The sequence below is a fragment of the Squalius cephalus genome (assembly GCF_949319135.1).
Source record: "Squalius cephalus genome assembly, chromosome: 10".
Taxonomy (NCBI): domain Eukaryota; kingdom Metazoa; phylum Chordata; class Actinopteri; order Cypriniformes; family Leuciscidae; genus Squalius; species Squalius cephalus.
In genome coordinates this window covers 38,132,991-38,160,467 of record NC_137131.1, presented here as the reverse complement: position 1 = coordinate 38,160,467, position 27,477 = coordinate 38,132,991, and the positions used below count along the sequence as shown (strand labels likewise).

At 37.0% G+C, this 27,477-nt stretch overlaps 4 protein-coding genes across 8 annotated transcripts in view; 2 read left to right on the top strand and 2 right to left on the bottom strand.

Moving 5' to 3' along the window:
- slc44a2 (solute carrier family 44 member 2 (CTL2 blood group)) overlaps positions 1-5,554 on the bottom strand; it is a 28,197-nt gene extending 22,643 nt beyond the window's left edge. The window contains exon 1 of one of the 3 annotated variants that reach the window (XM_079882689.1): positions 5,330-5,554. In XM_079882689.1, coding sequence (XP_079738815.1) covers positions 5,330-5,366 — 37 coding nt within the window. In that variant the 5' untranslated portion in view covers positions 5,367-5,554. Of the gene's footprint in view, positions 1-2,126; positions 2,260-5,329 lie in introns of those variants that run through there. The other 2 variants (XM_079882688.1, XM_079882690.1) reach the window with 2 other exon arrangements.
- Positions 5,555-8,228: 2,674 nt separating this feature from the next.
- Positions 8,229-17,533, top strand: gcdha (glutaryl-CoA dehydrogenase a). The gene is made up of 12 exons (XM_079883432.1): positions 8,229-8,348; positions 8,757-8,872; positions 9,203-9,238; positions 9,335-9,475; positions 10,276-10,338; positions 10,471-10,641; positions 10,919-11,048; positions 12,262-12,478; positions 12,640-12,743; positions 13,183-13,308; positions 15,965-16,125; positions 16,932-17,533. Exons 2-12 carry the CDS (start codon positions 8,770-8,772, stop codon positions 17,003-17,005), a joined length of 1,326 nt encoding a protein of 441 aa, XP_079739558.1. The 5' UTR covers positions 8,229-8,348; positions 8,757-8,769; the 3' UTR covers positions 17,006-17,533.
- Positions 17,534-18,933: 1,400 nt separating this feature from the next.
- LOC307166140 (uncharacterized protein) lies at positions 18,934-22,115 on the top strand. Its single transcript, XM_079884321.1, has 2 exons — positions 18,934-19,500; positions 20,394-22,115. The coding sequence occupies exons 1-2, from the start codon at positions 19,272-19,274 to the stop codon at positions 20,708-20,710; spliced, it is 546 nt and encodes a 181-aa protein (XP_079740447.1). The 5' UTR covers positions 18,934-19,271; the 3' UTR covers positions 20,711-22,115.
- Positions 22,116-22,253: 138 nt separating this feature from the next.
- acp5a (acid phosphatase 5a, tartrate resistant) lies at positions 22,254-27,379 on the bottom strand. Of its 3 annotated transcripts, none has more exons than XM_079884178.1 (6): positions 27,274-27,379; positions 25,725-25,815; positions 25,411-25,610; positions 25,075-25,199; positions 24,558-24,903; positions 22,254-24,479 (listed from the first exon to the last, which is right to left on the bottom strand). In XM_079884178.1, exons 2-6 carry the CDS (start codon positions 25,813-25,815, stop codon positions 24,225-24,227), a joined length of 1,017 nt encoding a protein of 338 aa, XP_079740304.1. In that variant the 5' UTR covers positions 27,274-27,379; the 3' UTR covers positions 22,254-24,224. The 3 variants fall into 3 exon arrangements, with proteins under 3 accessions (XP_079740304.1, XP_079740303.1, XP_079740302.1); XM_079884177.1 differs by lacking the exon at positions 27,274-27,379 and adding an exon at positions 25,921-25,974; XM_079884176.1 differs by lacking the exon at positions 27,274-27,379 and adding an exon at positions 25,925-25,982 and having other exon boundaries at positions 22,341-24,479.
- Positions 27,380-27,477: the final 98 nt, after the last annotated feature.

The window sequence follows — 27,477 nt, the reverse complement described above, 5'->3', positions numbered from 1 at the left end:
ACGCCTCCTTTTTTGCGCTGAAGCGCCCAGGGAGCGCAAGTTCATTCCCTAGTTTAGCGACGTGCTTCTGTGGAGGGAAAAGCGCGCTTTGCGAGGGTGCAAAATAGGAATGATACATGCGTCGGTGTACAAAGTCAATTGCGCTGGGTGCAAGATAGGGCCCATAGTATTAACTCTTTGTTAATAACTGATGATTTTATGTTATTTGTCATTTGGCTGGGTACATTTTTGCCGCCGCCCTTAACCCCCATGAGGCTACATACACTAGCAACCAATGTAGGCCTTGGCTCGTAATAAGTGTTTGTTTTGTGTGTGTGTGTGTGCACTATTGACAGTTTATTTTATTGAGGTGCCACCCATTTAGAGCAATCATCAGTGACCCAGACGCACTTAGCTAATCCACAAACAGCTCCCTAATGACCCAAGCGTTCCGAACAGCCACAATCACACTGACCCACATCTCTCAATGAAGCTCTTCTCATGCTGCGAATCTGCCACATACTGCTTTAAGAAACTTATTTGTGTATTATTCACACTATTCAAAGTTAAAGGTGCAGTATGTAATAATGACAGCAAGTGGTTGAATGTGTGCAGCAGTCCAAATTCAAAATATTGGAGTAACGCCTGTTTCACACATACTCCGCTTGCAGTGCGTATGTGGTGCGTATTTTTTTCCGTACACATGTTAACAGGTTAGAGCTTTCACACTGCACGCGGGTGCGGTCCGGCAATGCGTTCCAGTTGCGGTGCGTATACAGCAGTGCAGCGATCGTTTCCGCACCATGGTTCGTGGTCAAAATGAACACAGATTGACCAGATTGACATGAAAATGTAGTCATTTCATCATAAATGCATTTAATTAAATAAAATGTAGTAATCTCACCATAAATGCATTTAATCAAATACTACTATTTTTCACAGTCATCTTTTTACTTTAAGACCAGGTTAAAGCAAGGAAAACTACAATTTACTTCAACAAGGCGACATAATGAACAACACTCGTCTTATTCGTGGAGGTGGAAAAACAAGTTCTTTGTGACATGCAAGATTTATTGTATAAAGATTTAAATTATGCAAAAGAAAGGGTATGAGTCTGCTGTTTTTGTCAATTTTAAGTTTTAATTTAAATTAATTTTAGTATAAGTGCATGGTTAAATATTTTACCACTTGCTTGAGCAGCTTAATATATAATTATATAGAAGTAATGCATTGAATAGTACTTTGTTTAAATTGTGTTTAAACGTGAATACGTCTATTAAAGAGTGTATATGTGTACAAAGAGAATCGCAATGCTGACAAAAAACTTTTTTTTAAATAAAATTTGCTGATAACGTCTGGATTTTAAATACAAATAGTGAGTATGTGTTTGTGGTACAGCCACGGATCAGTTACGCACTGCAAATGCAGCATATGTGAAAGCACTATAGCTCTTGCTGCTCCTGCACCGAATTCGCACTGCAACACGCACCGCACACAGAGTCTGTGTGAAACGGGTGTAAGTGGTTTCCCTCGCCCCCTTCTCCTCACGCAGGTTGCCATATTTAGGACACGCAACATCAAAATTAACTGTCAATGGAATGCGACGAGTGTTACACTGTAAGTTGATCAGATAATGTATACATTTTCTCTGGTCATTAAACTTTTTAGATGGATGCCAGCTAGGCTTTTTAAGTCGGGTAGAAGTTCGTTTGCTGGCTTCCATGTCTGCAATTGACAGTGTTTTACATCAACTGGCAACCCGTGGTGTCAAAATAGGGTAAAATGGCAGTGGGTAGAATCACACAAAACAAAACAAAAACAGACATTCTAAATGCACATTTCAAAGTAGAACTGGCTATAGCATTGTTTTTCAGAGAAACAAGTATATGAACTTAGCATGTTCCCTAAATCTCTGTAAACATATTGTGTTTTTTTATGCTTTAGTACAGTCAGAAAAATGACACACAGCACCTTTAAGCAGTTCTCTTAAACCAAATTAACCTCTAGTAATATAGAGACTGATCGATATTTTTTTGGTGATTCAGAGACATCATAAATTCACAAGAGGGCTGTATGTGAAGCATATTAAGCACATCTTCTCAATGCTCTGAAAATGCATTACTGAAAGAAAAATTTAAAAGCCAAACCTTGTTTTCCATAATGTGAACCCTTTCCCATCAGATTGCCTTTTCAGTATTTTTAGTTTTAACGTTTGTTATTGTCAGACAGTATGCACACCACTTCCTACCTCTTGAAACAGGAAACTAGTTTTGCATCCTCAGTAATACGCCTTGACTGTTTAACTCAAAATACGCACTTCCTTGACCGTAAATGTGTAGCATGTTTACAAAAAAAAAATTAAAAGCAAAATTTGTAGAACTTGGATTCAGTTTGAAAGAATTTAAGGAAATGCATTCATATTTAAGAACAATAAAAACAACACCATTTTACTTAAGTTTTACTAAAACAATTTTCTCTCTAACTGTAGTATGACTACATGAGAAGTTGAGAAAGTTAGAGAAAATCGTGTAAGTAAAACGTTTTTTTTAACTTTTTTACTGTTCTTCTTAAATATGAATGCATTTCCTTCAATTCTTTCAAACTGAATCCAAGTTCTACAAATCAAGGTTATTTCTGGGCGACTGTGATGTACAGAAGATTTATGGTGGCACAATTGTTTGCTTATTTCAATGTCATTTCGACAATTGTTGTTTACATGAATGTGTACATGTGTTCAGTCCAAGAAAATCCAGGTTACCAAGCGGCTGATCAATACAGAAACATCAGGCACAATGCACAACTTTTTTCAAAAAAGAGATTGAGATTTTAAGAGAGAGCTATTTTCATAAAGGCAATCTGTAGTGCACAGCTGCTGTTTATGTGGAAAGGCATGTTTTTGCGTTATCAATCTCTCTCTTCCACAGATTGTGCATTCTTTTCCAGCTTGATCTGATCAGACATATGGCCAGAAGGCAACCTACAGCTTGATTCTAATCACACACTTTGGCCCCTGTTTCAAACTGACCTTTTCCACCCTCAAAGTCACGTGATCTCCAAACACAATAAGGGGAACGGATATTTGAGATGCCTCTGTAGTTATAAGGGCATTGCTGCGATGTTCTGAGATTGCTAGGCAACTGGAGAGAAACGCATCATTGTCATTCTTGAACAAACCTTATGAGTTACAGACAGGCATCATAAGGAAGCACTTCCCATAGTCTTAGTCAGAGACTGACTATAAAAACCTCTGGTGTTCTTGTGGTTAAAAGACCCTATAATGCAAACCAGACAGATGACAACAAGTCATTTGAGTGTGTGAGTCTACATCACTCCAACCCAGACTCCTAAAAATCACGTTACAACTTGTTCTCAAAAGCAGAACTTGAAAACTCTTCAACTAAAGTTCAGGAATGAGAAGGCTCCAGAAAGTCTCAGGAAATCTAAAATAAATAATAATGGTTCCAACAAGAAGGTTTCACAACGTTGCCACAGAAGAACCTTTCAGTTAATAGTTCTTAAAATGTTTTCTTAGTGTGAAGAACAATGTAATAATCTAAAGAACCTTTTTTTACAATGCAAAGGTTCCATGGGTTTTAAAGGTTCTTTGAGGAACCGTAGATGCCAATAAAGAACCTTTATATTAGGAAGTCTGAATCTTCAGCTGAATCTAGTTTAGGCATGTTATACTGTTTCATCAGGCTTTCTTCATTTTAAGTGACTCATTTAAAAGTGTCTCTTTAAGAAGATGTAATCAAGGAGTATTATTATCCTTAACCATTTTCTTAAGAGAAAAGTTGAGAATCAGACCACAGTTTAGTAGCAGAATATATAAACCTCCTGAACCAGGTTCAGCTCATTTTCTGACCCATGATAATAAAGTCCACACCTTCAGTGTCATTAAGCTAGAATCATCTTGGGTTGAACAGCACACACTGAAGCTAAGAATTGTCTCAGATATTACACATTGTAACGGTTGGTGGAAATTAACAAGTACTTTAGATGTCAGAATGAAAAATAGGACAGTCATTTGTTATTTTACCCACTAGAAGTCACTTTTTTGACATCTAGAACTATGGTGCTTATGGGACAGCAGGGTTTGAGTCTGGCCTTCAAGATCTTATGTCTTTCACTTGAATACATTTTCTCATGAATGGTGGTTATGTTGCGGACTAGGGTCAGAAAGCTCTCAGATTTCATCAAAAATATATTAATTTGTGTTCCCAAGATGAACGAAGGTCTTATGGGTTTGGAACGACATGAGGGTGATTAAATAATGACAGAAATTTCATTTCTGGGTGAACTAACCCTTTGAATTAGGCTATATTTACCCCTAATCACCCGAAGTCCAAGCCCTCATCTCTAGTTATTATAGTTAACTAAAACTTAAACCATAAAAAAAATTGTTACTTGAAAAAAATATTTAAAAAAACTAGTTGCCAAAGTAATATTTCTGTACTAAAACTGATATAAAAATTATATAGACATATAGCCTATTTAAAAAAATGAAAATGACAAAAACACAAAACTAAATTTAAAAAAAATTTAAACTAATTTACTAATTAAACTATAATAGTATCTGAAATGGGATCAGCCTCCAACCTTTTTATAGTCAATACTACCTGTTGTTTCTATAAAAGAAATAGTCTGGTTCTATAGAAACCACATTTATTTACCATGGTAAAGGAAAACCATCGATGGTTGTTGTACATGTGGTTACTATGGTCTTACTATAGGCCTAAATTAAATATCACAGTTAAAGCAAGAATTATGGTTAAAAAATAGTATTTGTATTTGTTTTAGAGTAAAATATTTACTTTTTCAAAATTTGAACAAATGTTAGTTGGCAAACACACACACACACACATTCGTTTTTACAAACCTCGGTAGCCTATATTTTCATTATGACTTATTTTAGAGCGAGCTAAACCACTGAAAATGTTTCTACAAACATTTAATCGGCAACATTCATGAAATGAATATTTATAATGTGTGTGTGGTAATAGCCTAATGCAATGCTAGAGGCAATTCTTACTAGGGCGCATAAAGCAACGATATGATGAACGCAGTAATTATTGACCTGAGAGTAATTGCACCAACCATGTGTTTCAACACACGCCTATTGTTTTCTTGCCCACATCCGTACAATTGTGTCCTATCTCGCACTGGTTTAATAAAGTGCTTCATGATTTAGGCAGTCGACCACCAGTGAGAAAGTCTGCATTAAGCTACTACTAGTATTCTTCATCAAAATGCCTGAGACCCACGCCCCATGTATTAGTCATTGTTTCCGTCAGAGGACCATTTCTACCACATTCTGAAGGAGGAACCCTAAAATATCAAAACATCTTACCATATTTGGACTCTGGATTTTTCTCCTCTGGCTCCATTGCAAATAAATGATGCGGACTTGTGGCAGTCACTTAAATCTGAAAAGGAATTGTATCGCCGTTGTCTAATCTTGTGAGGAATTGTCCATCAGTAATACATACCGTAGAGGTGTGTATGGCAGACGGCAGCACAACACATTCTAACAGTACACGCATGACGAGGGATTCGTTTTTTCCAAGGAGAGTGTGTGTGAGGGCTGAATCCACCAATGAGAGGAGAGGAAAAAATGACAGACAGTCGTGTCAGCCAATGAAACACAAACGCTCCTTCACTGAAAAACACCGACGCTTGGCACTTCAAGAAATCACACTTTTAGTTACCTTTAATTGTAAAATATAAAAGAAACAGACAAATTGGTCATATAATACTCAGTAGTCCCACCATTGACAACTTTTAAAAACATTAACTAACTTTAAATCTCTTAAATTCTGAGTCTCTGTATGATAGCCTAACGCAACATTGTTTCTAAATTCTAACAAAGCCTTGTTTTTTTGCGAGAAAAAAAAAACTGCAAATTCATGCAGTTCGCCGGAAAACCAGTACGGTTCCTAGAAATACTAATTAAATGAACGTTTTAACAATACTTACCAAATCTGATCTCTGATTGTCATGAATAATGTAAATAACAGAATCATGTTTCACACCAGATGACAAAGTTCTACAAGCCACCCACACCCTTTACTAAACTGGTTTACTTTTAACTGCAAGTTAAAATTGAATAGACAAAAAATAAAGATTATAAAAATAATCAGTGAGTGTAAAGTTGTAATTGTGAGTTTTAAAATTAGTTTTAACCAGTGATCGAATCGAATCAAGTCTTATGGGGTGTCCCACCCTTTTTTTTTCTGGGGAGTGGGGGAAGGGTGTTGAGGGGTTGTGTTATAAAATATATTTATAATATTTAAAAAAAGAATATATTTCTTTATAAATATAGAATTTATTAAAACAGGCTTACGTGCTGATCACTAATAAAACAAATCCTATAGGCCTACATTTTCAGTCCAGGCAATGGTATATAAAGAGAGATAAGCTACTCTTCTTTTAAATGGCTTACAATACTCGGTTTAAAGGGTAAAGCTGCAGAGCCAAAAGGGCAACCATGGCAAAAGAAGCAAGTGACTACATATAAGCTGTATTTGTAATTACTAAGTAATTAATTTGAGATAAATTATGACACTTCTGTCTTTTAGACCTGCTTTACAGCAGAATCTCCATAGATGAATTTCCATTATCCTGCTATTTTCTTGTAGCCTGGCAAGCCAGACCTACATCAAGATGTTAGGTCTGGCAACTCACCATAGACACGGCTCAATCCGAGGGGCGGGATAAACGGCTGTCTTTCAAATTCCCTCTGCACGCAATAGGACAACGCTTCAACCAACCAGAGCGTTTTCCCAACAGCGGAGCTAACGTTAGTTGATAGATTCAACTTTTGAATCTGTCCGGCAAAACTACGAACACATCTTCCTTTTTTAAGAATGACTTAAGTGCCGTTCTTTGCTCTTTTCTCAAAGAACAACTTAACTCCAAGTCCTCCAGAGTCGCGGCCAAAGCCGATTCGAAAGACTGTTCTCCAGCAGCAGCAACTCTTCTTTGTTTTCAAGTAGCAGGGAACTGTCGCAACTCTGCCGTCATTATGTTAAGCCCGCCCCGCCTACTCTATACACGATGTGATTGGCCTGACCCAATTTAGGTTTTTACAGCACGAAAGTCAACGGAGAGTTGCTAGACTACCCTGGCTGCAAAATAAATTTTGCTGCCGCTAGGGTGCGTCTAGATTTCTAGGCTAATTTTCCTGTTTATCACTGTGAAGCTATAAAAGCGCTATAGAAATAAAAGTGACTTGACTTCATATAAGGCTGATGAAAAATATTGTCTATTTTTGTTTAACTCGATATGTCCCACTTGTCTTCCTGTTAAATTACATCAACACATTGAACAATGCTGCGCGTTTCAAGGCAATGGGACTTTAAAAGAATGTCATTCACGATAATTTTACCAACCAAAAATCATAAACATTTGCTAGGGGCCTACAGTTCTACAACACTGATTTTGTATTATTATACTAATAAAAAAAAGTTACCCCAAGGAGGGTAAAAAAAAAGAAGAGATAGAACTGTGAAAGTATTTGTTTCTAACAGGCATTAAAGAGCAATATTTTGTATTAACGTGCTTTATTTGTTTATTTTTACTATGGCACTGTGCTTTACTTCTCTGTAACCTGCAATTTAATTGTACAATACATTACCCTTGGTTCATAAACACTTAATAAAAAAGTTTCAAAAGTAAGATTATTTTATACAATTTCAGCCTGAACCAATACACAACGTCACACGCAGACAAAAACATTGGATTTTATCTTCCTTTTTGTTACATAAAGCTATTTTCATTCTGTGAAGTAAATTAAAACAAATTATCTTTCCCTGAAAATATTTTCAAATTGCAGTAGTATATATATATTTACGGCTATCTATAAGTATGAAAATATTCATAACGAGAATATTTCCGACGACTCCGGCCTTGCAGTCATTTTATGTTGCAATGCACTTTAAAAATTCCTCTCCGCGCAGACGCCTCTTCTAATCATCCAATCAGAGGGCGAGGTGCCGCAAACGCCTTCGACATGTCACAGGAGTTCGGACGTTGTCAACAGCCATTTTGTGTGTGGCATGAGCGAACAAATTTACTTTCAAATTTAAATTTAAAATGTTATTATTCGTTATTTTCCATATTTTGATCATATAATCATTGATGTATGTAATTATGTAGTGTAAAATGATTATTGACGTTATTGTGGGGTGAACACAGCCAAAGACATTATGCAACATAACGCAGAGTCAAAGGCATTATGAAACACACCCACACAAAAGATGGAGGGTGCGTTCTTCCAATGTGTGCATGTGACACGTTCCTCCAATAGTTGAATATAAATAGTGTTACCGACAGTAGATAGGGAAATCATCTGATCGAAGGCTGTGAAGGTAGGATTTTTAAATATATATTTTTTAGTTTGACTGCACGGCGAATGGAAACAACAGCTAAATGTTGCAAATCTGAACTATAAGCAAAATAGAAGATTTTGAAATCTGTACATGTGTCTAATATGAGTTGCCGTTGTGTAACAATGCGTAGACTACACACTTATGCAATGGAAAAAACTTTTTAAAGGATAAATAATAACTGATACAGTAACCCCTCACGATTTTACAGTATTTATGAAATAAAAACATACATAAAAACAGTACTTTGTGTAAAAATGTATGGAACGTAAAACCAACATAGCCTACAGCTAATTACCACTGGAAGTATTAAAAATGACAGCGAAATAAACTTGTGGGAACACGGCTATAATGTTGCTGTAACACTAACAAGTATTGTTACATTTTCAGGTCTGAATACACCATGGCATTAAGAACAGCTCTATCACGCCTGCTGTTGAACTCCCAGCGATGTTCTCTGATCTCTGTGTCAAGGGCCCAGGGCACTTCAGCACCTGCTGCATACGGTTAGATCACTAATTCACCATAACTCAACCATAACTCGGAATGATCATTTCAGTTGTGAAGACAAGAAAAGTAGACAAAACAGGAAACTTTTCATAGCAAACTAATAACCAGTGGCATCATCTAGCCCCACATGACAATGTGTAAATGCATTGCGGAATCATCAATACATTTAAAAAAATATATATATATCTGTAAACTAAACTTATTTTACATTCCTAAGGCTAAAAAATGTATATAATGACATAAAGTTGGAGAATATACGTGTCTTGATGTTAAAGCTTAGCATCTGCTTGATTGTGCTAATAATACCCATATCATTTATTTTTCAGAGACAGAGGAGCAAGTGAAAATAACAGCAAAAAGACGTAAATATATTTGTTTCATATTTTCGAAGTTGTATTGTTTGAATTTGACATCATGTACTGTATTTGAGCTGAAAAAAAAAGCTTTTTGATTTATAGCTAAGGTGCATTTTAACTGGCGAGATGCTTTGGATCTGGAGGGCCAGCTCACAGAAGAGGAGATCATGATCCGAGACAGTTTCCGCACATACTGCGAGGAGAAGCTCATGCCCCGCATCCTCATGGCCAACAGGAATGAGAGTAAGTGGAAGAGCTAGTCACATCTGATGGATCAGATCAGCAGTCGACAGCCTTCATGCATAATTAAAGGGATAGTTCACCCAAAAATTAAAGTTCTGTCATCAATGTCTTGTCCTCATTTCGTTCCAAACCAATAAGACGTCCGTTCATCTTTGGAACATAAATGAAGAGCTTTTTTAATGAAATCTGAAAGATTTCTGTCCCTCCATCAAAAGTTTATACACCAATAACTCTGATGCTTCAAAAGGTTCATAAAGAGAACGTAAAATAAATCTGTTCATAAAGAGAACGTAAAATGATCTGTTATATGATTAACAGATTTAATTCAGGCTATTACTCGCATATAAACATTGATCAGTGAATGTAAATTAAGCACTCAAATTTGGTAAAAGCATGCTTGCTTAAAGCACAATAACTAACAAGGTTTGTTCTTATGCGTCAAGCAAGTTCGGTTGAGCCGTTTATCATATTGAGTGCTCTGTGTGTTCACTGATCAATGTGTATATGTGAATAAAAGCCTTAATTAAGTCTGTTCATCATATGAAGTGATTGTGTCTATTCAGAAGACTTGGATTGAACTGCTTGATGCATATGAGAATTCAGATTTCATTAAAAAGCTCTTTATTAGTGTTTCGATGATGAACGAAACAGCATGAGAGTAAATAAATGATGAAATTGTTCACCTAACAATTTTAATTTTTGGGTGAATTGTCCCTTTAATTCTTACCACAGAAACTTTTATTTTATTTTATTTTATTTAAAATGCCTAAAATTCAAATCTGTGGCTGTGATTTCTTCAGATTTCCATCGGGAGATTGTAAACGAGATGGGAGAACTTGGTGTCCTTGGGCCTACGATTCAAGGTAAAATCAGGTGTTGAAACCACAGTCTTTATTAACTTAAGAGCTTGTGTGTACAGCTTACAGTGACCTTCATTTTGTTGTCCATGAAAAATGCCTGTATAATGTACAGTGTCTGATGTTTTTGTGTTGAAGGATATGGCTGTGCGGGCACTAGTTACGTGGCCTACGGTCTGATCGCCAGAGAGGTGGAGAGAGTGGACAGTGGGTACCGTTCAGTTATGAGTGTCCAGTCCTCGCTGGTCATGCACCCTATCAATGCATATGGAACAGAAGCACAGAAGCAGAAATACCTGCCTAAACTAGGTTAGTCAACTGCTTAAACTGCGTGTTGATGCATTGATCTGCTATAAAATGATTTACATAGTTCAGCGTTCCCGTGGTCATGAAAAACCAGTAATATCAGTCATTTTAAAATAGTTTAAAATAGACTTGTAAAATAGTGTAAAGTAATTTTTTACATCCTAATTATTCAGTGGTTAACAGTGACTGGATAAATCACAATTTACCGTGTAATAGTGTCTAATTTGTTTAAAAACGTCCTTTATGTAATATATTGTTTTGTGCCTTTCATTCTTCCCAGCACTTGGAGAGATGCTGGGCTGTTTTGGACTTACAGAACCAAACCATGGGAGTGACCCTAGTGGCATGGAGACCAAAGCCAGATACAACCCTTCCAGCAGGACCTATACCATCAGCGGGGCAAAAACATGGTAAATGCCACCGAATAGTTTGCATAGTTCAGTTTAGTCAGGACTCAGGAGTCTTGCCTTGGACATTTGGACTGGAGTTAATATCACAAAAATGTTGCTTGCTAAAATGTTTTAAAGTTCTGCAATGTCCAGTTTCTAAATGATTTTCAGAGGATGAATTTTAATGCTTTTGAATGTATTGCGCTATAATAAAACATTAATTTTGTAAACTTGATCGATAGAGTCGTCAACAGCGTGGAGTTGCACAACGCGTCAGTGTTTTATGTAAGGGTCATTTCATTGCACGGTTTCTTATGTAAGAGATCTCATATGAAGGCTGTGTACCAATGTCCAGATTTAGATTTTGTAACTTCACCCTCTACTGGGTATTTGTCCCTTGCTGGTTTAGGAGGATACTGAAATCTGCTGACCATCTGTTTACTTAATAAGTCTATATTGTGTGAATCTGGCTTGAAGTCAGAGATGTTTCTGTCTGAGCAGATTACATTTACAGGTTACATTTAATCATTTAGCAGATGCTTTAATCTAAAGCCACAGTAGTACCGCAATGTGAGTTTCAAGTATAAACTAGAGCTCTGAATGCCTTAATTTAGCAATCTAGTCCAATGAGCTATGTGTTATTATCAAATATTACAATGAAACTTAAATTAAAACATTTTGTTATCTCTAAAATAAGCATAAAAAAACGGAAATTAAATTACATTTTTCTAAAATAAAATCATATTGTCATTATCACGTGATCTAGCAGCGTCACTTCACTGCCATTCACAAATCCTCTCCCGTGGCCTCATGGGATAGTAAAGTGTCACACTTCATAATCTCGCCGGAAGTAGTTGTTCATCCGGGTACTTCTTGCCTACTCTTTTATGAGTACTGTGAGTACTACTTTTGTCACATAAGTATGCGTTTTCAGATGCAGCCAAGGCAGAATATCCTTCTCCATTGATTTTGTTTTGGTTCTTTTGGCGCTACTTTTCTTCTTCTATACATCCGAGCAAATGTCCTGTGAATGGCACGACTCAGTGCTGCCCTCTGACAGCTGGTAGAGTATAAAAAAGCAATTGTACAGCACATGCGTCAAACTCGTCCATCCAGAGAACTGGATTCAAAACTATAATAACTCCACATTGCACCACATACATTTTAAACACACAGCACTGGTGAATGATAATAAGCCTTCACACCAACCCTTTTTTTTTTTTTCTCTGAGCAGGATCACTAACTCCCCGTACGCTGATATCTGTGTGGTCTGGGCAAAATGTGAGGATGGCAAAGTGAGAGGGTTTATCCTGGAGAGAGGAATGCAGGGATTGAGCACCCCTAAGATAGAGGGCAAGTTCTCCCTCAGGGCCTCAGCCACTGGGATGATCCTAATGGATGAGGTTGAAGTGCCAGAGGAAAACCTGCTGCCTCATGTGACTGGCCTCGCTGTGAGTATGTTTGTTAGTGCATACTAAGCATCACTAGTAGTTCTGATCAAACCTCCAACCCTAAGTATGAAGACGGCATATTCCCTGGCAACCACACTGATACATGGTTCATTTTAATCAGCTGATACACTGCTTGCAGTTATATATGTTGTTTTCTGTAGGGTCCCTTTGGCTGCCTGAATAATGCCCGTTATGGCATTGCATGGGGCGCTCTGGGTGCTGCGGAATTTTGTTTCCATGCTGCCCGCCAGTACACCTTGGACAGGTGAGCGGATTAGCATAAGGTTATCAAATTAACATTTATAGTCACAACGTTCAAAATAGTAAAGGTGCAATGGAGGAAATGCCTTAAAATTGTATTTCCATATGAAGTATTTGTAGAACTATATGAATGTGTTGTGCAAAATTCCAACTGACTTGTGCACACACTGTATGAAGAGTAGTATCAATGTTGAAAACAGTTGCTTAATATTTTTGTGGAAACTTTTTTTTTTCCAGGATTCTCTGAATATAGACATTTAAAGAATAGAATTTATTTTAAATTGAAACATTTCGTAACATTATAAATGTCTTTACTGACACTTTTGATCAATTTAATGAATCCTTTCTGAATAAAAGCATTAATTTCTTTAAAAAAAACCAACAACAACAATCTTACCAAACTTTTGAAACAGAAGTGTATTTGAATGATTTTCCCGCTGTAGAATCCAGTTTGGAGTCCCACTGGCCAGAAACCAACTCATACAGAAGAAGATGGCAGACATGCTGACTGAGATTACGATCGGGCTGCAGTCCTGTTTACAGCTGGGTAGACTCATTGACCAAAAGAAGTGAGTCTTCCGTCTCTGTCTTTATAAGTGGTTTAATATATAACAGGTTATGTAAAACATTTCAAGGAGTGCAGAGCTTGTCAGAATTAGGGCTGGGCGATATGGACCAAAAGTCATATCCCGATATATTTAGGCTGAATATCGATATACGATATATATCCCGATATTTTTTCCGCAAAGTGAGAGCAAATGTTCAGTCAAAGTCAAAGCCAAATATGACATGTCACAAGTAGTTTAATTGAAACCGGCTATTTCAGTGAACAGTTGCAAAATCAAATGAATAAATTATAAACAGGTTTCTTAACCTTAGGGCTGCACGATTATGACAAAAATCATAATTGCAGATTATTCCCATGGAATTGTAATTGCGATTTATTAATTATGATTATCAAAGTTTACATTGAATATATATATATATATATATATAAACAAATTTTGTGTAAACATGTTATAATTTGCTTATATATAGCCTACATACATATAGGCAAATTATAACACGTTTACACAAAATTTGTTAACACACACACACAAGTACTGTCCCCCTTTACTTAACATAAATTGTAAGAATATGACTAGTAAAGAGAAGACTAGTAGGCTACTAATAAATAAACAGTAGGCCTATGCTAAAGCTATTAAATAGCAGTCCCAAACTAGTTTTTGTTAATACAATGTGGTATGAGCCACTACAGTCATTTAAAAATATAAAAAATAACACAAAGAAAAATAAAGTGGCATTTTGGGGTTAATATGGGAACGACAGTTACCATGGTGAATACACAATATTAACAATAACTGTTAATGAAACATGGAAACTGCTCAGGTGAATAGAATGAAAATCATACCTGCATTACTTTTATTTTGTGTAATTTACAACGTAACGGCGTTGCATGCTCGTAGTTTCTTTTGCACTTTATATAGCCTACAGTGAAGCGATACACAGCGCGCGCCGCCGCATTTGCGCGTGCAATTGAAGAGTGTGCGCTCCGAGCACAGTATAACGGCTGACAGGACAAGAAAGTCCGTGTTTCTGAGGTGAAAAACTTTATTTCAGCGTACACTTATGTCACTGCCTGGTAGTTCCTATTGTGCTGGGTTTTCTGAAGTAGTCATGATTAGCCTCTCATAACATAACATGCTCTAAACACGCACGCAGAGTGGAAGGAGGGGCGGACTATTTGAAAATTTGAACTATATCGATATATGCGATATGGTCTAATTCCATATCGCATTTCAAAATATATCGATATATTTTTTATACTGATATATCGCCCAGCCCACACCTCGGCTGTCTCATTCCAAAAGAATCCTGTAGCTCACCGAATCTTCTCGCACATAACTAATTGCTCACCTTGACTCTAAGGCCTTTTTACACCCAATGCAATTTGGATTCAGGAAAAAACACTCAACTGAAACAGCGTGCTGCTACTTCCTTGAACAAATTAAAACAAATTTAGATCAAGCTGGAGTGGTGGGAGCAGTTCTTCTTGATTTAAGCAAGGCTTTCGATACGGTTAATCATGAGATACTATTAAGCAAATTGGCACTCTACAATCTTTCAATAAACACACAAAACTGGTTCAAATCTTACCTGAGTGGACGACATCAGTGCGTGCGAATGAACAATACATTATCCCCATTGAAAAGATGCACCATGGGGGTCCCGCAAGGGTCAATCTTAGGGCCGCTGCTTTTTAGTATATATATATAAATGACCTTCCACTAGTATGTAATGATATTGATTTAATAATGTATGCGGATGATACTGTGCTGTACACTCATGGGAAGAATGCTACAGAGGTTGCTTTAAAATTAACGAATGTAATGCATAAGGTTGTTGAATGGTTACATAACTCATGTCTCACTTTGAATACTGAAAAGACGGTAACCAGGTTTTTTAAAAATAGATGTAAACTTAAGGAATGTCCTGAGGTTTTAGTAAATGGGCATACAATTAAAAATGTGGATGAATTCAAATATTTGGGTGTTACCCTGGACCCAACTCTTACCTTTAAAAAACATGTTAAAAAACTGAGTAGTACACTGAAATCTAATCTTATTAAAATATAAGAAACTCTCTTACCATTGAGGCATCAAATACCTACTTGAGTGCAATGATTGTTCCACACTTTTTGGATTGTATGACAAGTTGGTCTCAAGCGGGTAAGACAGTTTTAAGACCACTTGAATCATTATATAAAACAGCACTTAAGATCCATGATAAAAAAACAAGTCAATATCACCACTGCAAAATAATTACTAAGTACAATATTTTAAATTTTGGAAATTTGATAATGCATTCAAATGTTTGCTTACTTTTTAAAATCATTAATAATGCTGTCGCTCCTCCTCTAAAAATTTTTATTACGCTCAACTGAGAAAAAAAAAGGTTGGGTTGGGTTGGTTTTAGGAAGGGGGAACAATTGAGCACATGATAGTTTTAATTGAAAATGAAGTGTGACTGTGGTTGTAAAATTGTATATTTTAATGTTTTGTATTTCACTTGCATGGAATTTTGTTTTATTGTCTTACTGACCTACCAAGGGACTACGGGCGGAAAATAGCACTTGTGCTACAACCTGGCACAATGCATCTCTCCTTGTTTTGATACAAGTTTAATGTATAAAATTAATCAAACTGAATCAAATTTCTCCAAAAGGCAGTCGCCAGAGATGATCTCCATGCTGAAACGTAACTCCTGCGGTAAGGCCCTGGACATCGCCAGGCAGGCCAGAGACATGTTGGGAGGAAACGGCATAGCAGACGAATACCATATCATACGCCACGTCATGAACCTAGAGGCCGTCAACACATACGAAGGTGCAAGGAGAAGGAAAAAAGTTTTTAAAGTGCCTCTATAATGCTATTTTAAAGATTCCTCATTTTGTTTTGGAGGTCTCCTACAACAGGTTTACATGCATCCAAGGTCAAACAACACTTTAATTTTCTCATAATATACATTGCAGCATCACCCCTTTTCTCACAATGTCTGAAATGGTTCAATCAAGGATCCAGTCTCTCTAAACCCTTCCTTTCCGAGAGCCTACTCTGCTCTGATTGGTCAGATGGCCCAGTCTATTGTAATTGGTCTACTGCTTACAGCGTGTGTCGGAAAGAAATGCTCATCATCTGAATTTCAACTCTGGAGGCTTCCTCAGCATTTGCATACAAACAGAATCAATGAGAACAGAAACGTCTGTTTTGTCTTATCAGTTCGAGCCAGAGTCGTCATCCTTTGGAAGTGCAACACAGTGTTTGAGGGGCAAAGTGGACGTTGTTCGCAGGCAGCCAATGAAGACCATATGCTGGCATTATGCAAATTTATTACAAACCTACATGGTTACGAACAGGAATAATACTGACGAATCATTTCAGGCAGTTCAGAATCAGTTCTTTCTTTTGGGGAACTATAACTCCATTTATCATGCACTTTGATCTTTTGCAAACTTTTTACGTTCACAAACAGCTATTTTACACACTGCATGAAAGGTAATATCTGAGAAAGCATAATAGGGGCACTTTAAATGAAAGCTATATATTTGGCCAGCAGAGGTCAGAATAGGCTTAAAGCAAAGATAATGACTGTGAGAGGGCGTATTAATAACACAATATTTTGCTTTTCACAGGCACTCATGACATCCATGCTTTGATCTTGGGCAGAGCCATCACTGGACTCCAGTCTTTTACTGTTGGGAAATAAACCCATATTTCTCTCTTAACATGGGTATAATGGACTTTTGCGTCTGTCTCTGCAATAAGGGAAACTCTTTATCAACATCCATCCATAAGTGCTTCTATATGCGCTTAAATCTTTTGCTTTGTAAATGGGTCCAAACTCACATCTGCTCTCTCTGTGGTCACATGCATGTCTACAAAGGTAAATATATCTTCTCTAGGGTACTGGTTTGACATGCATTAAAATGTCATGTTACAAAGACTGTTGCATTGTGAAACGGTTCATGATCTTGTCATAAAATGAATTATTGAAAACCATTTCTCCACATTATTCATTTGAACTAAATGAGAACTAAACGATAAGAGATAATTAATAGCGGTTTCAAAATACTACTTTTAAGTTAAACTACTTTTAAGTGCTTGCACTTTAGAGATCCAGTGTGACCCGCTGATCATTGTCAATGACTCTTGTTAATTTTGTTGTATTTATTAAATAAAGTGAACATCACTGGGATTCTATGCATTCATTCTGAATAAAACCTCATTTGTTTTATGAGTGTTTTATATTCATCTGTGGGTACATAATGTTAATAAACAGTTAAACATCATAGTTTTTGTATTTATGTCCATTTTAATAAGTAAGTTTCCGCCCAGAGTATCAGCCAAAAAATTTAGATTTCCTCAATTATACAGCTAAATATACTTTACTATTAAATAGCTAATAATTTTACATTAGGCTATAGAGTATCTACCAGATCATTCGGAAAAATAAAAGTATATTTACTAGAAAACTATATTTATTACCCAGACTCTCAGCCAAAAAAGCTAGATTTCCTCAATAACACCATTTAATGACTAATAATTCTACATTCGGGTATATACACTGCCATTCACAAGTTTGGGGTCGCTAAGATTTGTAATGTTTTTAAAAGAGTCTCTTCTGCTCAGCAAAGCTGCGTTTATTTGATTAAAAATACAGTAAAAATTGTGAAATATTATTCCATTGTAAATCAGCTTTCATATGTGAATATATAGTAAAGTGTAATTTATTCCTGTGATCAAAGCAGAATTTTCAGCATCATTACTCCAGTCTTCAGTGTCACATGATCCTTCAGAAATCATTCTAATATGATGATTTGATGATCAAGAAACATTTATGTTTATTATCAATGTTGAAAACAGTTCATATTTCTGTGGAAACCACCATACTTTTTTTTTTTAATAGAATCTTTTGTAACATTATAAATGCCACTTTTGATCAATTTAATGTGTCCTTGATGAATAAACGTGTTAATTTCTTTAACTTCTTTCCAAAAAAATAAAACTTCTTACTGACCCCAAACTTGTGAACGGTAGTGTAGGTCTACTGTAGTATTTACCAGATCACTTGAAAAAATAAAAGTAGAAAACTATATTTATTACCCAGACAATTCCTCAATAACACTTTAATAACTAATAATTCTAAATCCGGCTCATTAGAAAACATAAAAGTAAATCAACTACCCAGACAAAAAGCTAAATTTCCTCAATAACACTTTTAAATAAGGAATTATTCTACATTAGGTTATGTATATTTACCAGATCATTAAAAAAAGAAAAGAAAATGATATTTACCAGATCATTAGAAAAGTACAAATGTGTTAATAATTAGTGATGCGTGAGAATGTTTCTATGTATCTGTGTCTAATGCTAACTACACGTGCTATAGGAATTATGCTAATTGTTTCCTATTAAAAAAATGGACGAACGCCCTCTCGAGTCAAAATTTGAATGCGATGAGCTCGTAATCACGACTTCAGAAGAGGGAAGTAGGACATTTCCGATAGCACATAAAGGCAATTACAGTATCACATCTATCTAGAGCAGAGCACGATTTCTGGTTGACCTTGACTGACCCGTGCGCGCGCCTTGATGAGACTTAAGTGATGACGCGTCAAATCCACCAATCGTCTCGCTGTCCGAGATAAGATCATGACCGGTCGATGGTGTGAGATCTTCAAAACTCCCAACACTTACATCACAGTCCATCTGCCCATCTAATCAGAAAGCATACTTAGGAGATAGCTGGTTTGAAATCGCGTTCTTGAAAGAGTGCACCGCTTTGTTACGGCATTAAACTTTAGCAGTGCTAATAATTGATTATTTCATTATGCGCCGCGTCTACTCACCGACAGATAGTTTCCCGTAGCCTAACTTAAACTGTCTGGAGGACAAGCAAGACACATTTTGGAAGTGGAATATTTTTTTTATTTTTTTTCTTCTTTTGGTGAAATTACAAGCCGTGTTCGACAATGAACCATGTGAATATGAGCAAATTGAACGCCTCCATCTACGGGGATCACGGGTCTCCGTATGGGGCATTTGAGTCTCCGCTGTACAAGACCTACAAACCTCCAGCCCGAGATCTCATCCAGCTCCCCAAAGCCTTCCTCTACCTGATGATGGCCGCGGTGGTGGTGGTCGCTGTCGCCTATGCCATTGTGGGACATTTAATTAAAGACCTCGTTTTTGACATCTTAGGTAAATCTTGCTTTAAATAGCTTGCTGTTAAAAGTGGTCGACAAGTTAGCAGGTTTTGCTTAAGTAATGTGGTTGTCCAGTAGTCATGGTGATAAAGTAGCCTAGGCTATAGAAATATTATAATTGTTTAATTATTATAATTGTTATTATTTATTTCAGATTACAGAAATTATACAATAAATATAGTTCAAAATTCAGCTAAATTGTAATGATTGAAATGATTGAAGTTAGTTCTTAGAAAATGCTTGGCATCGTTTGTTTGCAGATACAATTTGATTTTAGTTATTTGATATTGATGTAGTTATTATTTTAAGTGTGCTATTATATCATCTAGCCCAGACCTGATCTCCATCGCATCCAATAAGCATATGCTGAAAAGGGTGATTTTCTTTTATGTGATGCAATTTCCTACTTTCATTTAAGCATACTGTCTAAAACATGACTGTTTAGTTTGTGTTCATGTGTATAGTTTAATTTATCAGGCATGAATCATGAGAGAAACACTTCAGTTAGAACACTGTCAGGTTGTATTTAAAAAAAAAAATTCCCATAGATAGATAAATAGATAATGGTTAATATGCCTAATAAATAGTATATTGCTATAAAATTAAGCTTAATTTAGGACCATTGACATCTTTGCATTGTGATTTTATTTTCATGATACTTGGACACCTTCCCTACAGTTCTCATTGTCATCATGTAAAAAGAAAAAAATTCTTTGTAATTAAAAAAATTCGGTATTACAGTAATGAGAAAAACAACATCTTGACACATTACAGTAATGCGAATTTGAGAAAAATGTGCTCTAAAATAGGCTTCACTTTCTTATTTATTTTCTGTTGACATTTTTCTTGAGATTCACACATATATATATCCCTGCTGTGTGTTTTCAGAGTGGGCTTTGGGTCCAGACGAGGAGATCTTAAAGGCCAGCAGTGAGGCAGGTGATGATGGTTCAACGCACATGCCACCAGTCCTCACACACTCCCATCCTAACGCCTTCCACGTTTGGGATCAGGATGATGTGGTCATCCCCCTCTCTCTGGACCACAGCCCCCAGGCCAGCCCTCTTCTGGCTGCCATCCCATTTATCCCTCACTTCTTTCCCTCTCCTCACAGTGTGCTCAACAGCCCCGCACTGCCCCAAACTCATTCAGGGGAAAACAGGAGCCCCACCAAGACCCCACATGAGGCCTACGTCTTTCCTTGACCCAAAATGAGAGGACATAGCTCCACTCTCTTACACGTATCATTCCACGAGAGAAGAGATGGGACTGATAAAGTTTGAACTTCAGAACAATGGCTCACTCTAGATTGCAGTCTAAGACCAATTCAGTCTTAAAATAATAGTTCACCAAGAAATAAGAATTTAAGGACATTTTTTTTCCATAAAACAAAAGATTTTCCTTTTTGGATGAAGGTAACACTTCATTTTGATGGTCCACTTTAGACATTCTACTAACTATAAGTAACTTTGCAACTACATGTCAGCTAGCATTCATTAGAGTATTAGTGGACTGTCTGCTTAATATCTGCTAACTCTTTATTTTGATGCTCCCCAACAGACATTCCACTGACTAAGTAACTTTGCAAATACATGCCAACTTATTCATCTACTAATACTCTAAAGACAGTTGTTTTACATGTAGTTGCAATTTAATGAGAGTTACTTATAGTAGAATGTCTAAAGTGGACCACTGAAATAAGCTTAAATCCCTCTCTTTAATTAGATGAACTGAAAAGTTTTGTTTTTCTGTTCAACGCCCAATGAGGGTGTTGTTGGTGTTTACCACTGTACCCCATGCTTTTCAATTTGACTGCAAAAGCCGGGCCTTGTCCTGTGGAGCATGTGAGGATGAGTAGCCTGTTCTTAAAATAAGTGCTGTTGACCCTAAACGACCTCAATAAGCGGACAGCCATGCCAGTCCAAGCCGCATTACCTGCCCGGTAAAATAAGGACAGGGTGAAGACACTGCACGATCACGTCTGTAGGATTGTGCCAATTCAGGAGCAGCCTTCATCCTGAAGCCAAAATATATCCTCAGAACATGTTTGAACTGTTGAATCATTCAGTTCAACTCAGGATAACCAGCATTCTGCAGTTTATGGATTTGCACAGAAGGCCTATTTGGAAACAAGTAATACTAAAACTGTGGCCAGTGAAACTGGATTGGATTCGGAATCCAACATCTTATTTTCAAGGTGCACTAAGCAAAGGCTCTGTTTACACCTGGTATTAAGATGCGTTTTGGTCAACTGGATCACAAGTAGACGAGGGAGACTAATTCCCTTTTACACCTGGTGTTTTAATCCGTCTCTTTTGTCCACTTTCAACCACTTCTGTCCTGATTTCTTCGAGGGAGGGGTCTATGGGCGGGTAAATGTTTCAGATCATTCGATCCAATGGACAAAATAAGCTCACGCAATTTACATATGAATGCGACCGGAGACGATGGAAAAAATATACAGAGAGCATCGGCTTTTGTTTCTGCTCTGACGGTCAGGAATGGTGAGAGAATATTGTGCTTGGTACATTTTTCTTCTTCAAACCAAACTTGGGTCCAAGTTTAAATCCCGTCTGGCTAGAGCGCTTCCCATGTTTACAAATTAGATCAACAGGCTGAGAGTAGACTGTCTTTTGTGGCTGTTCGTATATATATATATATATATATATATATATATATATATATATATATATATATATATATATATATATATATATATATGCACTCTTTTCCACGCATGTGTGTCGCTCCTATTTCATGTCATGCTAAGCTTTGGCACCATTCGAGGATCAGCTTAACTGACTAGCTGGTCAAGAGCAAGAGTTAAAGTGTTAAGTAAGGATGTTATCAGATTACACTCCCCTTTTTTGTCCTGTGAGTTTAACCTGAGCGGGAAACAGTGACAGATTTAGCAAATCACACCCTCTCACATTTGATACATTTCTATATATAGTGTTGGATTTTTTAAAAAAATGTTGTCTATGTCATGGTTTTCTCTCTTGTAGAATTCAAGTTATTTTATACATATTTATGAACGTTTTCTGTATAAACACTCTGTACTTGTTAATCTTTGGACTTAAATGACATTTGAGTTCTGGTGACCTCACCCTGTCGCTGACTGTTATTATCAAACTGCATTTATCAAACTTGCTGTGATGTTGAATATGCTCATATACTTGATCTCATTCAAAATATAATTTATTTTATTTTCCTGTTAATCAATTTTAATTTAAGGATTCAAACAAATGACCTCTACAAAACCTTTTCTTTGTAGTGAAAGAATATAGGGACCAAATGTAACATGGGTTGGGGATAATTATAAAGCAATATGATGGTTAAGGACAATTAAACCTATTAGTTACCGGTAGTAGTTCATACTTTGTCACAGGCAGGAAATCACCCTGTAGGTGGTCAGAGAAGGCTTAGCATTACACTAATACTAAAGAGCCACTTAAAACTGAAAATTGACCTGTTCACCCTCCACAGAGTTCAGACCCTTAGCCAAATGGCAGTTTAGTGCAACAAAGAACAAAAAGCTACAAATAATTTTGAAGAACTGCTCAAAAAGTAATTTATGGAAAATAGGCATCATGAATGTTTAGTTTCACATAAATGTCTTTTTTTTTGGCCTAGATATTGGTTGTAGCAAGGCTTTACATAATGCTAAAAGCTAAATTAAAAGGGGCCGCACATTGTAAAGGACTTTGCCAACTGTTAAATCAGGGTTTTGGGAATAAAGATTTGACCACATTGAGGACAGTCACAGCATGTGCAGAAAGAATTAGGGCTGGTGTCCTGACTGCCAAGGATATTATGTGAAGGCTGGGATTCATCGGATTAAATCAAGCAGCTTAAAATCACACCATTCTTTTTTAAAGCACCATTCCCCCCTAAACAAATTATAATACAACATGTCAGAGCCAAACTATAGGTTTTTACATTACATTATTTCTAATTATGTTGTGAAGATCAGCACCCTTCACTGAACAAAAACAAACCTCAAGATATGGCCAAAAAAAAAAAAAAAGTTTTAATATTAGAAGCAAAAGTCAACATAATCTCTTGAGGGTTATTATAGATTAGTCTTGCTTAAAGGTGAAAGAAAAGTATGTGCTAGTTTAGATGAAGGAAAAGGGATTTTTTCCCAGATTATCTGTAGTCACTTTCATATCAGGTTCACATTCCAGCAAGTATTGGATTCTGATCTGTTCCAAAGCGACTCAAGTCAGATACAGCTAGCAGATGCCCAACTTTGTGGGAGAACAGGATCATGTTTTATACGAAGCCATTTAAGTTTGCATTGAAGGGCCAACAAAAACACCTTGCAACAAGTCAGAACCACCAAACAACTGCAACTCAAGACCCATGACAGTTTTAGAACTTGTATAAATAAGTTTCACAAACACCATCAAGTGTTTGGAATTAGGAAGTACCAATATCAGAAAAGCTAAGTTATAAATTTAACAAATACACTACGGCAGGCATTAATTCAAATTAATCTGAGAAGCAGACTTAAGGGACCAAAAAAGTAGATTAAAGGAGTTTTAATAATCACTTTAAAACACTTACAGGTCTTCAAAACAAACATTTAAAACTTATAAATACTTGATTCAATAGTGCACTTTGAATCTTGAGCACTTCACTAAATTATAGAATTAAGCTAAAAGACCTGGGTCAATATCCCAAAGTTAGATTAAAACGGTTTAAGAAACTTCAAACTTAATCGTCCTCTTTGGAAATATCACCACGCCTTTTAAGAACAGCCCTGTAAAGAGAGGTTCCTCTAGCCTGGATAAAAGTAACAGTCAGCTGTTTCTTGTTGACCTCCACGTGGGCAAAGCCACCCAAGGTGCCAGCATCACCATTGAAGAACTTGAGGTAGCCTCGAGGAACCTTGTTGCGGTGCCGCACGTCGGGATCCATGAAGTTACCAGCTCCACTAACCACATAACCAATACCAGACTCCTTGATGTACTGAAATGGCAAAGTGGAAGTGAAGTCAAATATCTTGAAGCCAACTAAACTTGATCAAAAGGGTTCTAGTATACCTACTTGTAGATTGTGATCATGGCCACACAGGTAAGCAGTGGCCTTGTACTTCTTAAGCAGTGGTCTCAGTCCCTTTAGCAGACAGTCGGTCGGCCCATGCTCTGATATGGACCACACCGGATAATGGCCAGCCACCAGGAGATAGTCAGCCTTCGACTTTGCCAAGCGTTCCTGAAGCCACAGCAGTTGTCTATTGGCCTGAACACCACTTTGGGGAGCTCTGGGCTGCTGGTCAAGGAAGTCGTCAGAGTTGCCACACAACAACACGGTGTCCAACATAATGATCGTCAAAGTGCGGTCTGTTTGAGGAATGCGGAAGTTCATCTCATAATAGTAGTATGGGAAGTTCCTGGGAGACAGAATGAATGTTAAAAAAGCCTATTTGGACATGAACAGGGTGTCTGCCAAGTCAACACTAAGCACAGCTGTATTAACAGTAGAATAGCACAGCAAATTGGCTTATGAGCCAGGAAACCAAACTCAATTAGACATGGAGGCCTAGATACGTTGGCTCACATACCATCTCTTTGACTTTTGGCTGTACTCAATCTGAGCAAGGACGTTTCCTGCATGGTCGTGATTGCCAGCAATGACATACCATGGAATATTAAGAGAATCCTGAGTGTAGACGTCTTCAAACGTGACCTACAAAGAGCATAATGGGACTGTGGCCTACATTAAATTACACTCATTTGCACTTTCTAATCCCAGCACACAACTATAAATGGTCACACCACTAAATCAACCACTTGTGACAAATTAGTATTTAACAATTCAACAGTAGACATGCTTCAACTCCAAAGATGCACAAAAAACAAAAACCCATTTACAAAACTCTAAACTCCCAAAGCCAAACCTGGAATCTAGGGTCGTTGACGTCACTGACGCCCTTATAGTAGAAGTTGTCACCAAGCGCTAAAATGAAGTCTGCGCCCATCTGGGAAGCAGTTTTGGCCATCATGCGGGCAGTGGCCTTCTCTATGGGGGTAACATAGGGAGGATGTGGCAGTCCACCCCAGTCCCCCAAAACTAGGAATCTGATGGATGACTTGTTACCTGATTGAGGCAATAAACAGGTAGGTATGTAAACACTTGGTTACAAATATCCATAACCCTTAATACCAAGGTTTGGGACAATACATACTTTAAGAATTTAACACAGATACTCACTTCCTTTAGCTTCCAGGTCAATGAATGAGGAGTTGTAGCAGAGGACCCCAGGGAGAGCAGTTAAAAACACCAGCATTAGTGGTGACGCCATCTGTATGGAAAGACAGAAACAACAGCATATAAAGTTCACTAACCAATTCCCACACACACGAACTGAAACACAAAACTCAAGCAAACTCATGTTGAAAGAAACCACCTACACCAGCAGCTTTTGCTCTTTGAGAGTCCTCTCTCTACACCTCATTACCATTCTACAGCATTACCTCTATATTTATATCATTCTGATCGTCAAAAAGCCATGCCTTGATTTCAATTACAGCTGTTTTCTTTTACCCTGATGATCAGCTTGACCAATGGGATCGTGGAAACCCTGAAGCTGCATTTTAAATAGCATAAAACACTCTTAAAATAAAGGTACCTGTGATAGAAATATTTTATTTAATGGTCTCAGAAGTGGTAAAAAGGGTATTTTCAACATGAAATGTACAGAAAAATGCAGACTACGGATGATCAGGTCAAAGACCATGTAGACTTACCCAAAAAGTGCTTAACACAGTAGAACTAACAGTCATTTGATAAGCTTTGATCATTTCAAAGTGAAGAAGACTTGAGTGACATTGATTTTTTACTCAACTGTTTGATTTAAATGTACATCTTTCTATCCAGGAGACTCACTTGGTTGTTGTGACCAGTGATCTCCCGGCTGTGTATAAAACTTCATTTCTGCAAAGAGCAACTTGGGAGTTGTGTCAGATACATGCCAATGGGGAATAGAAGTACTAAAGATTCTAAGCTCAAAAGACAACAAAAGAAACGGCTCAAGTGTGATTGAGGTAGTGATAGTAGCTTCATGACAGGACTTCAGGGAAGTATTGTATTGTATTGTAATGAGATACTGTAGTATATTATATTAATATATTTACAAAAGGAAGTTGTTTGAATTGTCAGTGGTGAAGAAGTCAGATTTAGTAGGTTGTATTCGTAGTGAGAATACAATCTACTAAATTTCCACGACATACCAAAATGGGGTTTTCGCAGCAATGCCATGGAACAACCATTTTGAGTTCCACAAAGAACCTTTAGTTAAGACAACAGTTCTTAAAAGAACCATTTTTTTCTTAGTGTGAAGAACATTTGAAATCTAATCTTAAGAACCCTTTTCCACTATAAAGAACCTTGTGCAATGGAAAGGTTCCATGGATGTTAAAGGTTCTTAATGGAACTACAGACGGCTTTTTTTTTTTAAAGAGCAGCACACTACTCTTAATATTTTTTTTACCATATCTGTAGTATGCCAGTATTCTGAATACACAGACATGCAAACATGTACATATATACAATTTCCCAATCATGTAAAATACGAAATACCGTTTTAGTTTAATTATCATTTAAATGGTATAATTCAAACAGAAAAAGGGGAACTGTATCCTAAAAGTCGCCTGACTAAAACTATAACTGAGAAATAGACAATAGACCTGTGGTTATTAAAACACTAAGGCTATATAAACTTTGACATCATTATTATCCAGAGTAGATAAATAAGACTCACAATGTGTGGCTTAGTCCTTGATGTATCCTTGTGTGAGTGATCCCTCCACTGGATGCTCAGTTTCCCCTCATCCACTATATATCAGCTCCCATATAAGGATGGGTGTGTGTGCATGTGACTTAACCATGCAGGAAAAGCATGTTCCTACTGATTCAATGACCACAGACCCATGTGACAAATACATTTGTTTCAAACACGCCAAGA

Excerpts from the sequence above, each read along its gene's own strand:
- acp5a (XM_079884178.1), bottom strand. The coding sequence starts at position 25,815 with ATGGCGTCACCACTAATGCTGGTGTTTTTAACTGCTCTCCCTGGGGTC. Across the intron at positions 25,611-25,724 it reads TGACCTGGAAGCTAAAGGAA|GTAACAAGTCATCCATCAGA; the intron begins GTGAGTATCTGT and ends TGCCTCAATCAG. Across the intron at positions 24,904-25,074 it reads AGCCAAAAGTCAAAGAGATG|GAACTTCCCATACTACTATT; the intron begins GTATGTGAGCCA and ends TCTGTCTCCCAG.
- gcdha (XM_079883432.1), top strand. The coding sequence starts at position 8,770 with ATGGCATTAAGAACAGCTCTATCACGCCTGCTGTTGAACTCCCAGCGA. Across the intron at positions 9,476-10,275 it reads CATGGCCAACAGGAATGAGA|ATTTCCATCGGGAGATTGTA; the intron begins GTAAGTGGAAGA and ends TGATTTCTTCAG. Across the intron at positions 11,049-12,261 it reads ATCAGCGGGGCAAAAACATG|GATCACTAACTCCCCGTACG; the intron begins GTAAATGCCACC and ends TTCTCTGAGCAG.
- LOC307166140 (XM_079884321.1), top strand. The coding sequence starts at position 19,272 with ATGAACCATGTGAATATGAGCAAATTGAACGCCTCCATCTACGGGGAT. Across the intron at positions 19,501-20,393 it reads CCTCGTTTTTGACATCTTAG|AGTGGGCTTTGGGTCCAGAC; the intron begins GTAAATCTTGCT and ends GTGTGTTTTCAG.